Source organism: Balaenoptera acutorostrata, chromosome 2 (genome assembly GCF_949987535.1).
Source record: "Balaenoptera acutorostrata chromosome 2, mBalAcu1.1, whole genome shotgun sequence".
Taxonomy (NCBI): domain Eukaryota; kingdom Metazoa; phylum Chordata; class Mammalia; order Artiodactyla; family Balaenopteridae; genus Balaenoptera; species Balaenoptera acutorostrata.
The window spans coordinates 134,991,521-135,011,421 of record NC_080065.1 but is presented as its reverse complement, the minus strand read 5'-3'; the positions used below and the strand labels follow the sequence as shown (position 1 = coordinate 135,011,421).

The following is a 19,901-nucleotide window of genomic DNA, read 5'->3' as shown; positions in this document are numbered from 1 at the left end:
AGGACAGGCAGCTTTGCTGAACCACTCCCTCTCGTTGGCTTGTGGGTTTCATTAGACACTAAGGAAGGAAGAGAGAACCATGGGAACAGGGAGGAGAGGCGAGGCATTGGCTCAGGAGCCCTGGAAGACTAGCCTCGTTGTGGCCTCTTCCCAGCAGCACCTGCTCCTCCAGATCCAGCCCTGGAGGGAGCCAGCCCTAGGCGAAGGGAAGGGAACAGGGCTGGGACTTTAGCCTTTCTCAGACACATCATGGGGTGACCACTGAACATCAGCAGCTGTCACTGGGGCTCTGAATACAAATGGGTCTAGGCCCATGCCTTTCAGAAGGGGAAACTGAGGCCCAGAGGAGGCAGGACTTGGAAAATCACCCTGTGAAGTAGAGGCAGGGTAAGGCCTGGAATCTAGGTGTCTGACCCCACCTAGGCTCTGCCCTCCATATCACACCTTCTGCCATCCCCTCCCCCATCACCACAGCACTGGTTGGAAAACTCTATACTTCATACAGTAAACAACCCCCCAACATTGTTTACAAGACATTGTCCACATGAGTCAGTCTACCCTCTGAAACCCCAGTTTTATGATCATACAACTGGCCATGAGTTCAGCTGCTGAGGACATTTGACAATTGCTCTCCATTACCACCCCCTCTCCCCCATCCCAGAGGAAGTTTGGGTACCACTAGGCAAAATAACTAGTTAGGAATTTAAACCTAGTAAATAATCTACTTCCCTTTCCCTCTCCCCTCCCTCTCTATTTCTCCTGGTCTCACATCAAACAAGAAGAATGGGGATGTGTGCTGATTTAAAGAAAATGTGAGATGAAAATGTACTTCCTTTTATTATATAGGGAGATATTTTTAAATGCATATAAATAAACATTTTTAATTTGCTTAAACGTTCAGACTTTATCGCTGAAGAGCATGTGTTTTGTTACACCAGAGTGGCGACTGAAAGATGAGGATCCAGACTGCTAATCCATCTGGTGAGAAAGTGGTTCTGGAGCAGCCGTGCCGGGACAGGGTTGCCCTCCAAAGCCACCCTGTCCTACACCTGCTCTGCTCCCAGCTTCTGTGTCCCGCTGGCTGGGCATCTCATCCACTCTGGGCCAGGCTGGTTTCCTTTGCTAGAGACCTCCTCTGTGAGGGCACTCCACTCCCAACCCTGACACCTTCCCTAGTCTTGAGCTGTGGCCCTCTCCACTCAGCCCACACCAGTCTCTTGGCAGTCAGTGGTGGGAGTCTCATCCACAAAACTCAGATCCTCAATATGGTGTCAGGGGGTTTATAGAAACATAGTGCTGACGCGCACGTTTCTGATTTGCTAGAGGCCATGATCAGGCCCTGGGCCTTCCACAGCCAGGCCAGGCCAGGTATCATTTTTGCCTGGACGCCCCCCCCTCCCACCTTCCATCCCCCATCTCTAGCATCAGCTCAGGGCCTGCCACCCAGCAGGGGAGAAGCATAAAATCACTATATGCAAAGCAGAAGCAGCATCGGCCATTCCCGATAGGAAAGCTGGAGCACCTCTTAGCACTGGGGTGGCTGCCGGGTCTGACAGGACATAATGGGTCCTTTTCCCTGAGACATTACAACACCCCTGCCTCTGGTGGAACTCTCTGGGTGGCAGGGAATGCATTACTTCACACCACAGCTCAAGACACTGCTTGGAAGTTGTCTTAGATAAAAGTTTCCTTTTCCACGGAGCTCAAACACCAGTTGACAGGTGATGGCCAGTCCAACCTGTGGGCCCCACCCAAGGCCCTGACCGCCCACGTAGACAGCAACTGCAGCTCACCCAGCCTGCTCGGCCTGGCGACTGACCTCCAACCAGGCAGAGGTCTTCCTGTGGCTGGGGGCAGGCTTGTCCTGCCTCAGATCTTCCCAGCCACCATCTGTCCTCAGCACTGGGGATGGGGGTAGTTAGAACATCAGTCAGGCCCGCCAGCATCACACTAGGATGCAGCAGCCCAGGGAACAGGTGGCTAAAACACAGCACTTACTGTGTGCCAGGCCCTGTGCTAAACATAACTCTGAGATAGCTTAGATAGCTTAGAGTATTTTATTTCCATTTGACAAATGGGGAGGCTGAGGCTCAGAGAAGCTAAGTAACTTGCCTGAAGTCTCACAGCTTGGAAGTAGTCAAGCTGGAGTCCAGGCCACGTGACAACAAAATCTGCTACTCAACACTGAGTCGCAGCTGAAGCGTGGCCCTCCAGCCCACAGCATTCCCACACTCCAGAGTGGTGTTCAGTGGGGTGCTGGTGGTGCTGGTAGGGGGCTCCTGGGTAGTGAAGCATGGGGAATGCTGGATTAAAGAAAATTCAAGGGTTTTCTTGCTGTGGGACTTGTCAGAGCCTTTGATGTGTTAAGGCACCACTGTGACTCTCCCAGAAGGGTTGAGTCTGCAGGACTTCTCAAACTGACTTGACCAGAGTCGTTTCTTTTTGGTAAACAAGCTCCCCAGTCTTACAGATGGGGAAATGAGGCTCAGAGGGGGGAAGCAATTACCCCAGGGTCACACAGCAAACGCTTTTGACGATCAGAAACCTATATTCACTCACCGCTAGCCACCCTGCCACCAACCCTGTTCCTCTGCTCCTGGAACCCTGGTCCTCTCCCCTGGTACCACCTGGTTCCCATGCCTTAGATGTCCACCATCCTCAGTGAAGGCATGATGTCTCCCAGGCCAACAGCAGGAGGAGGAGAGAGAAGTGCCTCTGCTCTTCAGGGGCTCATGTGGGGACTGGATCCACCTCGTGCACTGTTGTCATGTGCCCCAGGAGCAAAGGGCAGGCAGGCAGGCTGCATACACTTTTTATGGCTAGGCCACCTCCCAGAACAGTAAACAGAGGGGCAGGCAGCTGGCACCAGAGCCCTCTAGGGAGTGAAGGCCCCAGGGAGCAGACTCCTGCCCACCTCTGGAAGGGAGTTCAAAATAGCAGCTTTTCTCAGGAGTTTTTAAAAAGTATAATTCAAGTTCATATTCCTCTTAATCTTTTTTTTCTACCTCCTTCTTGGCCTGACAGCACCTACTAGTCCTTTAGGCCTCAGTTTAAAATCACCTCCTCCAGGAAGCCTTCCAGACCCTCCAGGATAAGCTGGGAGCTCGCTCTGGACTCCCTGGATACCCTGATACCTAGAGCATAGCTCAGACTGGGAACTTCTGGGTGGCAAGGACTGTACATTCCCTGGGCCCAGCCATGCCTGGCATATGGGGTGCCCAACAAATGTCATCTGTTGAAAGAAAACCCTGAGTTGAAAGTATTTGAAAAATTCAAAAGACTGAAATATTGAATCTGATGATTCTGCTTACAAAATGGACTTAAAATTTAACAGTCTCATAGACTTACTCTAATGTCCTGTTTTGATCTTTCAGAAGTATTTTAAAGGTGACCTTGCTGTAGGCCTACAGAGACTAGGAGAGACTATGCAGCTGCTGAGAAGGGTGAGGATGATTTACACTTCTTTAACATTTTCCCTTCGTGCTATGTATAATGATTTTCATACATTTTTAAAAAGAGAAAAAAAAATTTATTCTTGAAGCTGCATCCAAGAGATTCCACTCTCTGTGCAACCCTTGCCCAGCTGTGAGTCTGCTTGGTCCAGAGAAAGTTCTCTGGGGGCTCCCTGGGGCCTGGGCCCTGAAGGACAGCCTGGTGGGGTGGTAGAGACTCGGCAGGATGGACTCTGCCCCTCTGTCCCCCTTCAGAGGCCTCCCCCACAATCTGGAATCTCCACTGAGAATCTGAGTGAGGGAATATGGCTCTGTGGCCCAGAGCCTCTTGCTCAGGCCCAATCCTGCGGGCTTTGCGCTTTGCATCCAGCCTGGAGAGGGTTTGGTGCATGTTACACGGTGGGGGGTGGGGGTGGGGTGGGGCAGGTAGAGGTGAGGCTGCAGGAAAAGGCAGGTGTGAGCTGACACCCTCCCCCCTCCCCGCCTCAGGTCACGGTCTGCAAGCCTTCCATCTTCTCTCGGTTCCATCTCCTTTCTCCAGGAGTCTAGTCCCTACAGCAGCCTCCCACCTTTGAGCCTACGGAGGAGGAGCTGGGTGGCCCCCTCACCTAGCCCCCTGGGGACTAAGACCTCCCACCCCAGGCTCCCTTGTCCGCCTGAGGCCTGGATCACCAGAGCTGGAAAAGGTCCTTATCCAGCAGGCTCGCTGCACAGATGGGCCCAGGGGATGCAGGGGCTGGGTGGGTGATTGGTCCAAGGTTACTCAGCAGGTCAGTGGCAGGGCCTGGGACTCAGACTAGGCCTCCTGGGCCCCCACAGGAGCCACATTCCTAGCCCCTGAGTCCTCAAGGCCCCCAGCCCACAAGCCTGGTCGGGCGGCTACGGCAGGTACTCCTCCTTGACAGGCATTGGGGAGGAGGTGCCCAGGAGGCTGGCAGAGCTGGGGCACAGGCCCCCCAGGGGTGGCCCCGCTGGAGTGGCGGTGACGTCGTGGGCTGGCGGGGGCGGCTGTGAAGGCTGCTGCTGCTGCTGTTGCTTCTTCTTGTTCACTTTGCGCTCCTTCGCCCGCCGGTTTTGGAACCAGATCTTTACCTGTGGGGTCAGAGAATAGAGATGGGGAAGGCGGTGGGGAGGCGGAATGACAGATCAAGAGGAAAACAGGAAGGGCAGTGGAGCTCTTGTTTTTCGATGTGGCGCTTGGGGCTTCCCTCTTGCTCCGGCTACCCCAACTGTTCATGGACCCTGAACACGTTCTCCCCCTCTGGAACTTGCTCCCCTACTCTTAAGACAACTTTCTCTGTAACCCTCTTCCTCTCCATCTTCCAAAGCCATGCTCTAACACCTCTCCTCCAGGAAGCCTTCCCTGTTCTCCCGGTGACTGCTCCCTCCTCTGGATTTAAACAGCACTGATCAAAGCCCGCTGTAGCCTATAGCTAATCAGGCTCCCATCCCCCTTTTGGTGGTCAGGGGTATTGGGTTTTACTGGCCGGGGGATTGGCAGCAGCTCAGTTTCTATTGTGTTGTATGACCATGGCTGGGAGACAACCTCTTTGTTCTCCCTCGACTGAGCTCCATAATCTGCCTGGCAGCCTGGAGGCCAGACTCCCAGTACCGCTCCTGTGGCTGAGGTGGGAGCCCTACACACCTGACGTTCAGTGAGTCCCAGATTGGCGGCCAGCTCTGATTTCCGCCGTATGGTGATGTAACGGCTGTAGTGGAATTCCTTCTCCAGCTCCAGGCGCTGGTGGTCGGTGTAGACCACGCGGTATTTGTCCTTGGTCCGGGTCTTACCTAAGAAGCAGAGGCACCAGGAGGAGAGGTGAGTGGGGAGGGGAGCTTGCAAAAGGCCAAGGCGGGGCTCCCAGGAGGAAGAGCAATCCAGGCCCCCTGAAGAAGGACCTTGAGGGAGTAACAATCATTCTCCCAGGCTCAGGCTTCAAGACTCCCAACCTAGGAGGCAAGCACTGTTCTCATGCCCATCTGGGGGGCCCTGAGGCTCAGAGAGGGGAAGCAACTTGCCCAGGGTTACCCAGCAAGCTGAGGGTGGAGTTGGGGGTTTCAGGCCAAGTCTACTGACCCAGAGCCCCACTCTGGTCGCCAGGCCCACCTGCTTTCGTGCAACAGTTCCCAGGTGTGGCTGCACAACAGACATGCGGGGAACTTGTGAAAAACACAGCTTCCAGCGCGTCACTGAGCACGTGAAGTAGAAAGCCGTGGCGTGGAATCTGCATTTTTCACCAGCTCCCAGGTGGTTCCAATTTGGGGATCCTCAGACCGCAGGTCTGAGCACTAGAGACTTGGAGGAACACCTGGCAGCAAGGGTAGCTTGAGATAACGAGACGTCAGCTGCTCCTCTCTCCTGTGTGCAAGGAGAGCAGGAAGGGCTGCCACAGCCGGAGGCCGAAGCAGGAAGCTCGCAGGAGCTGCCCTGGGGTATATGCTCCTCAATTCCTGTCAAATGCCTGGTGGTTGGTGGCCGCACAATCAAACAGAAAGGACTGGGGCTGCCGGTGGCTCCCCAGGACCTGTCAGGTTCCTCAGAAGGCCCCGGTTCTAGGCGCCAAGCCCTGAGCTGGGGCTGCACCAGGGGCTGGGGACCACTCTGCCCGGAGCCATCCACACTCCAGCCTGTGCCCAGGCACAGAACACGAGTACTCAGATCAGCCCGCAAATATTTACTGAGTTCCTGCTGTGGCCAGGTGCTGGGTACAGCAGTGAGCAAAACAAAAAGTCCCTGCCCTCATGAAGCTTAGGTTCTAGTGGAGGGAGGTGGACAAAAATAAATAAATATGGAAATTATTTGATATGTTGATTGATGACAAGTATTTCAGAGAAAAAGAAGGACTGGGAATTTAGGGAGGAGTGAAGCTCTGATTTTAAATAGAGTGGTCCATGAAGGCCTTACCTTGAAGGGGAACTTAAGCAAAGATCTAAAGGAGGTGAGGGAAAGAGCAATGCAGCTGTCTGGGGAAGAGGTTCCCAGGCGGAGGGAACAGTAGGTGCAAAGGCCCTGATGGGGGGCATGCCTGCCGTCTGAAGAGTAAGGAACAGTGAGGAGGCTGGTGCACCCGGGGGTGCGGTGAGTGGACAGGTTGAGCTGAGCCTATGGGCGCTGGAAGGGAATCTGGGTTTTACTCCGTCTGGGACAGGAGCCATTGCAGGGCTCTGAGCAGAGGAGACAAGAGGTCTGATGTAGGATTTAAGATTACTCTGGCTGCTGCATGGAGAACAGATTGGTGAGAAGGGGGAAGTGTGGGGAGACCTGCCATAACTCAGGCAGGGTTGGCTTGACTTCCACACGAGGCTCAGCCTGGGGCCCGGAAGTGGATTTGAGGACCAACTGGGTTAATGTCAGGGATCTCTTTCAGGCTGGGATCAGAGGTCCTTCTGGAGAGAATATTAAGAGTCATGCTTGGCCTGGGCTGCTGTGGGGGCCGGACTCAACACCAGTTTCCTTGTAAGAAGCTGAGCCCGCGGCTATAAACAGGAGGCACTCGCAAGCACTTTTTAGACCCACCCATGTGTCCCACCAGGGCATGGCAGGTCTGCATAACCATCGACCCCATCCCACTTCAGCCAAGGGCCCCCACAGTAACCTGGCCTTCACCTCCCTGGTCCCAGCTCTGGGCCTGCCCGTTCCTCGGCACCCCTGCGCTAACTACACCCCCACCAGCGCCATTCCAGCCCACACAGCTTGGCAGGACAGCGCTGGGCTCCTCAGAGCCAAATGGTTTGTGGAGAACAGGAGACAGCAGATGTTCCTCGGCTCTTTTCCTTGGGCTTCCTGCCAGAGCAGCAGAACCACACTGGACTCTTCCACAACCACTGACCTCAGCCCACTGCCCGACACAGCATGGGACAGCCTCGGCCCTTGGCCAGGCCTAGCCCAGGAAAGGGACAAGGGAGTGGCCGCCGAGGCCTTGGCTCCAGATGGGACCCCTCCTTGACCTAGAAAATTTAACGCCGGCTCAAAAACTGTTCTGCCTAATGCACCACCACTGAAACCCAGCAGAGCTCTGAACCCACAGCCCCACTGGGTTCACTGGGCTAAAGCCAGAAGGGGTCATGGGAGTTTAGTCTCCTCCCACTTTATAGATGAAGAGACTGACGTTCAGGATGGTTATACAGCGTCCAGAGGTCCAAATAGGAGAGGCCTTGTGAGTCCAACCTCCCTGTACAGTCAGGGTCATTGAAGCCCCAGGGTGGCGTGGACTTGCCCAAGGCCATGTCACCAGGCCTGCAGGTCTCGCTCCTGCTCTAGTGCACAACTCCTCACCCCACCAGATTTAGGGTCCACAGAGACTGCTATAGGGCCCTCTAAGCATTGGCAGCAGAAGCTCAAACAACAGACCACCCATCTACTTGTATTTCTGGGAAGAGAGGGTCCAGACCATGGTGAGGGCAGATGCCTGAAAGCCCTGGGCTGGGGCTGGATGGCCCACAGGTTGAAAATGCCTAGAAGATTCACAGCCTGAGGTAGTGGGAGGAGGCTCCCTGCCCACCCAAACCTCAGCCTGAGAGATTATAAAGACACCCCCCTTCCCTCAGGCACCCAACCCTCGGTCCCATCCTTCCTAATGAGCAAGTGGGGATCCACTGCACCCATTTCATAGTTGGGGGAAATTGAGGCTCAGAAAAGGGCACTTGCTGAGGGCCATCCTTTCTGGTAGTGGGATAAACCTGGGCTCAGGTTTTCTGACCTCCAGCCCAGGCTCTTTCGGGTCAGGGGACAGAGGGAATTAGATGAGAGATGGGACTCTAGCTGCATAGTTACTCCTCTCTGCATAGTTACAGACTCTAGCAAGGCTGCCAGTGAAGACCCAGCCTACAGGCCCTGTCACCCCCTCCCTGGACCCAAGAGAAGGGCTGGTGGGCTCAGGAACACATCGGCCGCTTCTATCTGGTGGAGTTGCTCAAAGCACACAATTTTATTGCTAAGAAAATGGCTCTGCCAAAAACCAAAATGTTTGATATCGCACTGTGTGGTCCAGGAACCAGGGAGTCCCACCTGCTGTCCAGAGGGTGACAATGGTAACACCCTCCTTGGAGCCCAACTTGGTGATCTCAGCCTCATTTAACATGCACATACCCTTTGACTCATTAATCCCACTTCTAGGGATCAATCCCACAGAAAAATGCCCAAAGAGGTAGCTGTTTCAAATAGCACAGAACTAAGGACAATGTACATGTCTATGAGTCAGGACTGGTTAATAAGATAAGAAATGGTACATCCATGGAGAGGAGCACTATGCAGTCACTAAAAAGAAATTATAAAGCTCCATAGGTGCCAATATGGAGCAATTTCTAAAAATATATTGTTAAGTTTAAAAAAAGGCAAAATGTCGTAAATAGTATGTTGCTATTTTTGTATTAAAATGGAATACACACACACACACACACACACACACACACACACACACACATACACTCAAACATGTTTGTGCACCGAGTTCTTTCTGAAAGAATACACAAGAAACCAGTAATAGGGGTTGGCGTGCCTTAGAGAGGGGACTAGAGGCTGGGGAGCCATAGGTAGGAGGGAGTCTTTGGGATGTTTAAATTTTTATCATGTGCAGATGTGAATTTGTATTTTTAATGACAATCAGGAGCCCTGGGCTCCAGTCCCAGCTCAGGGCCAGAACTCCCCACTGCCATGTGCAAACCTCCTTTCTCCTCCTGTGAACACCTGTGCCACCCTGGGGGCCCAGGAGAGAGGGGGCAGGGAGGTGCGTGACAGTGGTGGGGCAGGGAGAGGGCCCAGGATGAATGATTTACAGGCCCTTGGGACACTGGGCCTAAGAGGGAAGTCCGGGCTCCTGTAACAGGTGTCTGATGGGGGCCAGGCCACTCCCAGCCACCTAATGAATAACCCTCTGGGCCAGATGCCAGTGCAAGTAGGTGGGAGGGAGGGTGGGAGCCCCCCTACCAGCTTTTAGGGGTGAAGCATGGGGAGAGAAGAGCCTTGGATAACTCTCCAAATGAGAGGCTTTCTCTCTGCTCTGGCTGTGGGATGTGAGGAATGGCCCATCCATATGCATCAGGCTGCCATGGAGGTAGCAAACTTCCCATCCCTAAAGCATGCACAGCAGAGGTCCTGGGAAGCTCCAGGCTAATGGTTCTAAATACCTGACCAGCAGCCTCAGAACTGCCGGGGGAGCTTTTTAAAAGCACAGATTCTGGCCCAGAGGTTCAGACTCAATGGGACTGAAGTGGGGCTCTGGGATTTGATACTTGAATAGCTCTCCAGGTGACCCTGACATGTGGTTGTTTGGGCAAGTAGACCTCCGGGGCTGTGCCACGCAGCTTCTCAGTGGCTGGGTGATCTAGGACACCTCAGCTCTCTGAGCCTCAAATTCTGTCTCTATAAAATGGGGATAATTATTATTCTAATAATGGCCAATATGTCCATGTGTCAGGCACTTTGCATACATCTCTCAACAACCTATGAAGCTGTGCAACTGTTATCCCTAGTTTACAGATGAGAAAACTGAGTTTCAGCAAGGTCTGCACATCTGGAAGGTGGGATTTAGCCCAGGTCTGTCTAGCCTCAGAAACAGCATTAGAACCTACGGCCCAGTGTAAGGTCTCCCATAATGATCTCCAACCCTCGGGTGTACAGGGGATCACCTGAGATGGATGGATGAATGATGCCTAGCACAGTACCTGGCACACAGTAGGTACACAGGGAAAGGTAGATCTTATTCATTTCCATGGTGGGATAACCACATGGCAGGGATCCTGGGAAATGGATCTGAGCAATGGGCTGTGTGTTGGATGAGACTGTTTATTTATAAAGTCCCAACTTGGAAACATGAAGCTCCCAATGTTTGTTGATGCTCTGATTATATTTGTTATTATTGCTGAAAGAATTCTAAGACTGATTTCCCTGTCTGAGAGTCTAGAAACTGGGCCTGCCCAGCTGGAGGATAGAGGGCAGGAGCCTGGCGGTCTGCAGTGGGGCCTCCCCATCTAGCCTGGGCCAGAGTTCAGCCTCTGCCCCCAGGGCGGGGTAGGTGGCTTCAGGAAAATTGAGTGGCCTCTGGGTCAGCACTTTCTTTGACCTCTTCCTGCTGGGTTTGTGGCCCTGAGGGATGACACTGCCAGCTCTGGCCCTAGGGCTTGGAACACAAATCCATGACCCCTCTCTGTGTGGTCCAGCCCCACTGGCTGTACATCAAAATCCCCCCAACCCCGACCGACACACATACACACACGCACAAAGAATGCACATATGCATGCATGGATACTTGTTAAAAATACATATTCCCAAGCTCTCAGATCTATTGCATCCTGGTCTCCCTGCCATCTTTAACAAGCCTACCAGAGGGGATTCTGAACCACCAGCTGGAGTCAGTAGGTCCTGGTCCCAGTTCTGTGCCATCTGTGTGGGCTTAAGTAAGTCCCTTCTCCTCTCTGGGCCTCAGTTTCTCCTGTGCATCAGAAGAAGGTTTGGTGTCAGCTCCAAGGGCCCTGAAGATTCTGAACTTCTGTGTAGCTCTGAGTCCTCCCTTAAGGACCTGGGTCCAGGTCTGCCTCCTTAGCTAAAGGACTTGACAAGTGATTGAATTTCTCTGGGCTTTCCTTCCCCCGAGGAACAGATGGGTGTGAAAGCAGTTTGCAAAGGGCAAAGAGCTATGGACACGACAAGGAAAACTGAGCTATTTGCAGAAGTGGATGTTGGAGGGATCCCTTGGGAGAGGGAGGAATGCTGCTGATGGAGAGCCGCAGGGCAAAGAACATTGGCCTGGGGGTGGGGAGGTCTGGCCAGGCCACCAGCCAGACATGTGATGTTCAGCTTGGACCCATTTTGTCATCTGTACCACCAGTGGGTGGGACTTCTGCTGCAGCAGCCCTGACCCACCCAGTTCAATGGTGGACGGATATCCTCCCTGGGCAATGAGGCTCTCTACTGGGCCCATGACTGGTCCTTGTTCCAGCTGGTTTGCCAGTCCCAGGCTGCTCTAGCACAGTTCCTCATTCACCCCTGCTCATTCCTGGAGCAGGGGTGAGGCTGGCATGGGGGCGGGGGTGAGATGAGAGGAGGATAGGCAGACCAGCCACACTCAGGGGCCCTGTAGCCTTAGGCAACATTCTCCACCCCACTGTCACCCTCCTTCCTAGTCACAGCACTCAGTCAGCACTGCCCTCTCCTCCTCCCAGGCCCCTTTCCCTCTCCTATCTTCTCAAGGAGGTCCACAATCTGACCTGGCTACGAGAAGCAGGGAAGAGGACAGAAACTTCAGAGTCAGACAGACGCAGTTGTTCTAACCCAGTCAGGCCAGGTGCCAGCAGTGGGAACCCAGGCAAGTCACTGAACCTCTCTGAATCCCAGTTTACTCATCCGTGAAATGAGGACATGAATGCCTCCTTTAGACATGATAGCTGTGGAGATGAGATGTGATCATTTCTTTAACAAGGTAGTTAGTAATAAAAGCTACCTGTGACAATGATGAAGAAGAAGAAGGAGGAGGAGGAAGAAGGAGGAGAAGATGATGACTGCAGAGACAAAAGAGGCAAGAGAGATTCCTCAGTGGAGAATAAGGAGCCCACCTGGAATGGATTACATTCTAGAAACTCTTGAGAGGGATTTTCCTTCACTGTCCTATATGACAGCTACTAGCCACGTGTGGCTATTTAAATTAAAATTAATTACATGGAATTAAAAATTCAGCTCTTTAGTCACACTAACCATATAGCAAGTGCTCAATAGACACGTGTAGCTAGTGGCTAGCACACTGAACAGCATAGATATAGAGCTATAGAAAGTTCTATTGGACAACACGGCTAGACCAAACTCCCAGCCAGGGCCAGATGCCCACACCCTCATAGCATACTTAACCAGACTGCTTGGACTATCTACAAAGCAGCCTGTTCTTGCATCCATCACCCATTTATATTTTTCCCAGGATTTTCCACAAGGGGCACCAGAAATAAAGGGCACCCTTGGCCTAGAACAGCCCTTCTAAGAGTTGCAAGCAGCAACTGCATCCCTTCATGTCTTCTTCCGGGCTGAACAACTTGAGGCCACCAGCTGTTTCCTGGTGGAGTTTCCAGGCCTCTGCCCTACCCGGCCATCCTCCTCTGGTCTGAAGGTGAAGTCCCTGCCTAATCATCCACAGGCGTGGGTCCTGAAGAGTCACATTTGGGGCAGAGGTGCAGGGTGGGGCTCTGGACTCCAGCCCTTTTCTAGCTCATTGAGGAACCTTGACAAATCCCCTCCCCTTGGTTCCTGGCTCCCTGAATGCTCTGCGAGGGTAGAGACTATGCCACCTTGCTCATTTGGTTCCACAACAGTGCCAGACACACACAGCGAGTACTTGATGAGTCCTTGTTAAACTTAACACAGACCTACTGCTTCCTGGTCTTCTCCTCGCAGTAAATGGCCCCCATCCTCCAGCCACTCAGGCCAAAAGCCTAGGTGGCACTTTCCCCGCTTCCCACATCCAATCCCTCAGCTGGTGGCTCAACCTCCAAAGGACATCCTTCTGTCCAGCTCCACTGCTCCCCCAGCCTTAGTCAAAGCCACTAGTCTAATGGAGAAATGTGCTGTTCTGGGGTCGAAAATACCTGCACTTGAAAAAATAGCGAGTACTCAGTAGATGCTAGTTCATATTATTATTACTATGGAAGGTGCTCAGTACTTATTTGTTAAACAGTTCATTCCTGTTTTTCATGGGTGGGGGGTAGATTAAAAACAAACAAATGAAATAATTACAAACTGTGATTAGTGTGAAGGAAAGCAATGGAGCTGAGAGCTAGATTAAGTGGCGGGGGGCGGTGGGGGAGGGAACCTACTTTGTTTAGCTTGGGGCAGGTCTCCTGGAGGAGGTGACATTTAAGCCAAGATATGATGGTTGAGAAGGTTTCCATGTCACCAATGGGGAAGAATATCCCAGGAAGACAGAACAGCATGTGCAAATGCCCTAAGGGAGAGAGCAGCAACGGAGGACCAGCTCTGTGAGGGACCCTGCCTGCTTGTTCTGGCAGGAATCTCTAGCACCTAGCAGAATGTTTGGCACAGAAGAGAGACTCAGAGACGATTACCGCCTGCCTGCCTACGTGAATGAATGAGACAGGCATGTGCTGAGCCTGGAGAGGCTAGCAGGGCTTTGAGCCCTGGGGTGAGGGGTTTGGATTTGACTTCAAGAGAAATGGGAAGACATCAGAGGGGGTTGAGCCTGGAGTGTCAGTCTCGGCTTTCACTAACGCCTGCTCCCTCTCTCTGGTGATGCTGAGGGATCTATGTGGGGCATCCCTATAAGGTTGATGGGCAAGTATGGCATGGGGAGGGCTTAGCATGTTAACATGGTGATGGACCTCACTCCAGATGTAAATGTTGTTTCCAAATCCCAAGAGCTCCAGGACAGAAACTTGAGGGGTCATCTCATTAAGATAATTCCTCATCGACAGGCCAGGCTTGCTGCTAACAAAGCTGTTTTGGACCTTCAGAACAGCTCCCCAAGCTCTCAGCAGCAATATCTGCCAAAGTGTGCGTGTGGGGGAACACCCAACAGAAAAAAGCCTTCTGCCACCTTCTAACTGGGTCACTCCCTCCTTCCCAGGTACATCTGAGAGATGAGGTGTCAAATGGAGTTTCTGCCTTGAGAACCAGTTTTACACAGCCTGGCACCTGCTGTGCCCATCCTCCCCCTCCAGCCTCTTATAGCTCATCTCTGACTGGCCTCCTTTTCCCCACCTGGATTGGAAGGCACATGGGGAGGGGGTCTTGGGCTCCCATTCTGAGTGTGTTGCTTTATTTGATAGATGCTCATGAGGCTGTAGAGTCTAGGTTTGAACCCTGTGCAGCACCATCCCAGCTGTGTGAGCTTGGGCAAGCCACCTTACCCTCTCTGAGCCTCATTAACTTTATCTGTAAAATGAAGCTAATAATAGATCCTCACACCTCTTAGAGTTGTTATGAGACTTAAGTGAGACCACCCATGCAAAGTTCTCGGCACAGTGCCTGGCACATGGTAAAGACGCAGCTGATGCCACAGTTATTAGCTTTATCGTGAGCTCCTACAATGTGCAAGGTATGGTGAGAAGGACAGGACTGATTAGCACTGCTCCTTGAGGGGATAACAGATGGTAGATGGCAGGGATCAACAAGACAGTCAGTGATAAATGTTGTTCAAACAAGGGCCTGGTACAGTGTTTGTAGGGGAGGGAACCAAGGAGGGCTTCCTAGAGGAGGTGGCCTTGGAGAAGAAGCAGCATTTGACCTGGTAAAGATGTAGGAGAGGGAAGGGAGGGCAGTTCAGGTCAAGGGACCCATAATAGAGAGGCAGGGAGTGTGAGGTGTGTGCTCGTGTGCACCTGCTAAGGACTGGCAGAGATGGTCACAGGCACCAGTGCACTGAGCGCCTACTGTATGCCAGGCTCAGGGCTATGCTCTACTGGCACCATTGCTTCAAGGTGTAATCTTATTATCTTAATGTTACAGTGGAAGAAGCTGAGGCTCAGAGAAATGATCCAAATTAACTTGCCTGAGGCTAATGCAGCTTCTGACAGAAATGCAATTCCAGGCCTGAGGCTCCCAAGCCGGACTCTTAACTGTCCCAGGTAAGCATTTCTGTATCTCGGCAAACTAACGGGAGAGTGGCTTCAAGAGAGGGTTGGGGCCAGTTCTCAAGAGGGCTCTGAAATGGAGCTGGATTTTACAGCAATGAAATGGCATAAAATGAAATGGCAATTCCATGGCAGTGGGGAGCCACGGTTTAGAGGGCGGCTAGGGCATCAGAGAGAGGCTGAAGGTGAGAGGCCAGGTTGGTGACTGTGGCAATGGGCCAAGGGAGAGGGTCTAGGATGTGGTGGGGAGAGGAGGGTTCATCCCCTCCATGGGCCTCAGTTTCTCTATCTGAAAGCGGACAGGGACGGACCAAGATCTAAACCCTGCTGCAAGAGTCTCATCATCTGAGCGGACATCTCTGGACTTGTATGGGACCTCAGCCACCCCAATGGGCCATTAACCTGTGAAAAACTATTCACAAGGAATTGGAGGCTGAGCCTTCAGCAGAAGGATAATTTAGAACCTTCCTAAGGAAAATGCTGATATTTATAGATGCAAACGGGGAAGACAAAAAAAAAAAAAAATAGAGCCCCTTGTAGTCATGGGTCAAATAGACATGGTCTGGACTTCATAGGAGTTTACCTTGGTCAGTGGGTGTGGGAATAGACAACACACAAACACACAAATAAGTTAGTGCTCTGAAGGAAACATGGCAAAGATGATCAATGGGTATTGGGGGTGGGGGAGGTGCCTACTTTGGAACATCATGGAGGACCTCTCTGAGGAGGTGGCCATTAAGCTAAGACCTGAATGGTGAGAAAGAGCCTGCAAAGAGTCTGGGGAAAGAGTTTTCCAGGGAGAGGGAACAGTATGTGTACAAGACCTGCCTGCAGTAGCACATATAGCTTTGTAGCCCTCAGGAAGGAGTGTAGGTTTTGCCCTAAATATACTGGGAAGCCACTGGAAAATTTTAAACTGACTCATCCAACATATATCCCAGCCCAGCCCCCACTTGTGTGAAACTGGAACATGCCTTAAAATCTCCAGGCTTCAGTTTCCCATCTGTATGTCTGTTCTCTAACTGTCCAGTTCAGATATTCTAGAATGCTAGAGGCACAGAAGGGGGAAGAAGGGGCAAGAAGGGTACAATAAGACCAGGTGACCAGCGACATTTGGGGAGATGGCATGCACTGACCTTCCCTCTGCTGTCCCAGACAACAGCCTTACCCAGGAAACACCCCCAGAGACCCTGTATCTTCATTGCCCAGAAGGAGAAACTGAGGCCAAAGAGGAGAGGGGCTTGGCCTCTCTCTCAGGGAGGGTCTGTAACCCCACCCCAATTCTGTCCCCACCTCAAGAGTCAGAGTCAGATGCTGCCTGAGTGTACAGGCAGCAGCTTCTACCTTCGAAAAGGGAGAATGGCTCTCACCTGGCTCCTGGGGCGGCCACTTTCCTCAGGAGCCCCCAAACCTCCCTTGGCCCTTCCTTTTACTTTCTGGGAGTGAGGGTGGAAAGGACTTTTGTCTTCGGGCAGAGTTACTCCTAGGCCCCCTATGTGCCCAGGGACAACGGTTTCCAAATGACTTCCGAGACCAGACCTGAACTGAGTTCGGCAGCTCCAGTGCCCAGAGGGACGTGACTTGCCTGACATCACACAGCCTGGAAGCTCCCCAGGGCTCCTGCCAGTGCTCTGACCCCCACTGACCCACTCTCTCCCCCTCACACAGTGATGGCCTCTCTCCAAGTCCCCGCCCCTGGGGAACCTCCCCATCCATCTCCAAAGTCGCCTGATCAGCAGGAAGTACCAACCAGAATAAAGGAGCAGGAAAAGTGGGCTTCCTTCTTCAGGGAACAGACACAGAACTGCAGGACCCTGAGGGTCAGTGGCTCCAGACACTTCCTCTCATATAATTTGATGCAAAATTCTCAACCGAGGTTTATGGATAAAGCTTCTGGGGGCCTTTAGAACCCCTGAAATTGTCTGCCCGATTAGGAAACACTTTTTTTCTAGGGAGAACATTTATACTTCCCATCAGATTTCACAAAGGGGTCCTTTTGTAACTCAAACAAAGGTACAAGACCCTTCCCTCTCATGGGATGGTCAAACTGAGACCCAGAAAAGATGGCTGATTTAAGAGATGCTGTTCAGAGGATTAGAGCACAGGCTTGGTCAAATCCCAGCCCCACCATTTACTCGTTATGTAGGTATAACTATACTTGCACAACTCTGTAACCTCTCTATGCCATAGTTTCTTCATCTTGAAAACGGGGGTGATAATAGCACCTATGATAAGGTTATAAGAATTAAAAGATATTAGGTCAGTGCCCGCTCCGTTAGTAAGTGTTCCATAAACATTAGCTGTTATTATTTAGCCAAGGCCACAGAGACAAGTGGCACAGCTGGGACATACACCCCAGTCCTCTGAGGCCTCCGGAGGCAGACAGGAGGTTCTGTGTCCCTGGGACTCCCAAGGAGGTGGTACAATTACAGCCAAACCTGTAGCTGCCGATCAGCCCTCCACAGCGTCTGCTGGGAGTGTGTGGGGACATGGAGGTGAAGAGAGAGAGGAGGTGGGGGATGTCCTAGGCTCGCTCCCAGCTGGGGGAGAGGGAGGAGGGGCTGGACATCAAAGGGTGGGCAGGCCAACTTCCCGCCCCTAAGGCCAGGTGGCCTTTGTCAGGACAGGCCGGACACAGTCGGGACAATGGGTATCATGTTCACTTTCTGGCCGACAGGAGTCACTACCGAGCCAAGGCCCAGCCTGTTACATGACAAAGGGGGGACCTATGGAGGAGGTCAGGCCGCCCCTCATTAAAGCTGAGCCTTTGTCCTGCCCCCTCCCCTGCCTTTGAAGAGGGTGGATCCAAGAGGCCTGCCTGGGGGCAGGAGGTTCACAGGCTCAGGAGCCAAACAGTAGCCACCTTCCCAACTGCTCCTACTTTCCCCTCCCCCAGGGTCAAGAGTTCAGGGCGAGCCCTGGGATGGTAAGGTAGGGACCCTTCACCACCACCAATCTAACCAAAGAGGGCTCTTTTTTAGTCCAAAGGATATGACCCACCAGTCTCTTCCTTGTATGGACGGGGGACTGAGACCTGGAAAGGGAAGTGACTTATGGGTGTTCACATAATCAGTGCATGTCCTTTGGGGGTTTGCAGACCCTCTTTGGGGCTGGGATAGGGGTGCATGAAACGGATGACCACCAGGGCCAGTGTTGCTAAAAGTTTACCCTGGGATGAAGATCTGGGGGCCTGTGTCTAGTTCCGGCCTTGCCACGCAACCACAAGGAGTCGTTCTTCATGGCTGGGGTCTCAGTCTCCCTGTCTACAGGGAAAGACAGATTGTGCTTCCCAAGGCTCCAGGATTCAGAAGGGGGAAGCTGAGAGAACAGCCCCCAGGGACAGAGTCGGCGGGAGCACACTCTGGAACCCAAGCAGGGCCGGGGCAGAGGTCAGACAGGGGGCGGCCGGGGCCTCGCTCTAGCACCTGCCGGCGCCCAGGGGAACCGTCCAGAGGCGCAGGGCGAGGGAGGGGTCCTTACCGCTGCCACCGCCGCCTCCGGCCGCCACGCTGCGCCGCATCCACTCGTAGGGCGTCCGCCTTTGCGCTCCGGGCGAGGACGGTGCGCCTGGGCCGCCGAGAGGCTGCGCCAAGAGACCCGGCCCAGGCCCCGGGGGCGCGGGCACCGCGCTAAAGTCCGGAGGAGGCCCGAATGCCAGCGGGGCCGGGCTGGCGGTGGGGGCCGCGGGGCCCGGGCTGTAGGCGGCGGCCCATTCGTCCTTGGGCGCAGAGAAGGGCGCGCTCCAGGCCGCAGGGGGCACGGGGCCCGGCTCCACGTGAGAGTAGCCGGTGAAGTCGGCGTACTGCGGAGGCGGCGGGGGGCCGTAGGCTTGCGGGCCCAGGCCGAGACTGGCGGGCCTGGCGGTGCCGGGGTACACGGGGGATTCCTTGTCCAGCACATAGCCCACGTACATGGTGGCCGCGGGGCCCCCCGCGCATGCTGGGCCCTGGAGCCGCCGCAGCCGGCCGCCCCGACGAGCAACTGCTCACCTGAACTCCCAGCCCTGCCGCGGCCCGCCCCACCCAGGCCTTTTATAGCTCCGGGCCGCCGCGGCCCCAGCCGAGGCGGGTTTGCATTTCAAAGCGGGGGGGAGCCTCCAGGCCGCGAATCAAAGGGGGAAACCCGTCGGGGGCGGGGGGTTCAAAAGGAGACAAATTGCCGCCCCAAGCGGGAGGTGGACGCCGGGGCCAAGGGGGGTGGGGGGGGGGTGCGGAGGGCGCATCCTGAGCGAGCATCGAGGCATCGCTAGGTGTGGGAGTCTCCTGCGAGGCCCCAGCCTAACCGCCCGAACACCTCGACTGCCCCGCAACCCCCTTTTACAGGTGGAGAGAAGGGATCTGAGGGGTGCGGGGACCCCAGGCCAGCGTCACGCAGCCACACCGGGCCTGTGGCGCAGTCCGCAGGGACCAGTTGGAGGTGAAGAGGAGGAAACGCTGACTTCAAACGGGGTTCCCGTCTTTAAGGTAGCAGGTCCTTAATCTTTTGCGGGGGGTGGGGGGGGGTGGGGAGAGGAGGGGTCACGACCCCTCTGAGTGTCTCATGAAAGCTGTGGATGTTTTTCCCCCGGAGGGAAAATGCACATATGCACATACACGAGTCTGCAAACAACTGGGGAGTTCACCTGAGTTGGCTCTCTAGAGAAAGTTCTTAGAGAGGTGGTGTAGCGACATTCTTTTAGAGACATTCTAGCGAACTTCTCACAATTCTCTTGGCAACCCCCCTACCCCCGCCCTCACTCCCACCTTTATTTTAATGAGACGTTTCAAACATACACAAAAGTAGAATTGTAGAGTGAATCACTGTATACCCATCACCAGTTTCAACCGTTATCAAGATTTTGCCACGCTTATTTAACTGACTTGCTTCCCTTTTTTGGCTGAA

General features: G+C 53.6%; 1 protein-coding gene across 1 annotated transcript; it reads right to left on the bottom strand.

Annotated features, from left to right (window-relative positions):
- Positions 1–3,653: 3,653 nt before the first annotated feature.
- On the bottom strand, positions 3,654–18,933 carry CDX1 (caudal type homeobox 1). Its single transcript, XM_007188744.2, has 3 exons — positions 18,501–18,933; positions 5,098–5,243; positions 3,654–4,544 (listed from the first exon to the last, which is right to left on the bottom strand). The coding sequence occupies exons 1-3, from the start codon at positions 18,931–18,933 to the stop codon at positions 4,332–4,334; spliced, it is 792 nt and encodes a 263-aa protein (XP_007188806.2). The 3' UTR covers positions 3,654–4,331.
- Between the last annotated feature and the right edge of the window lie 968 nt (positions 18,934–19,901).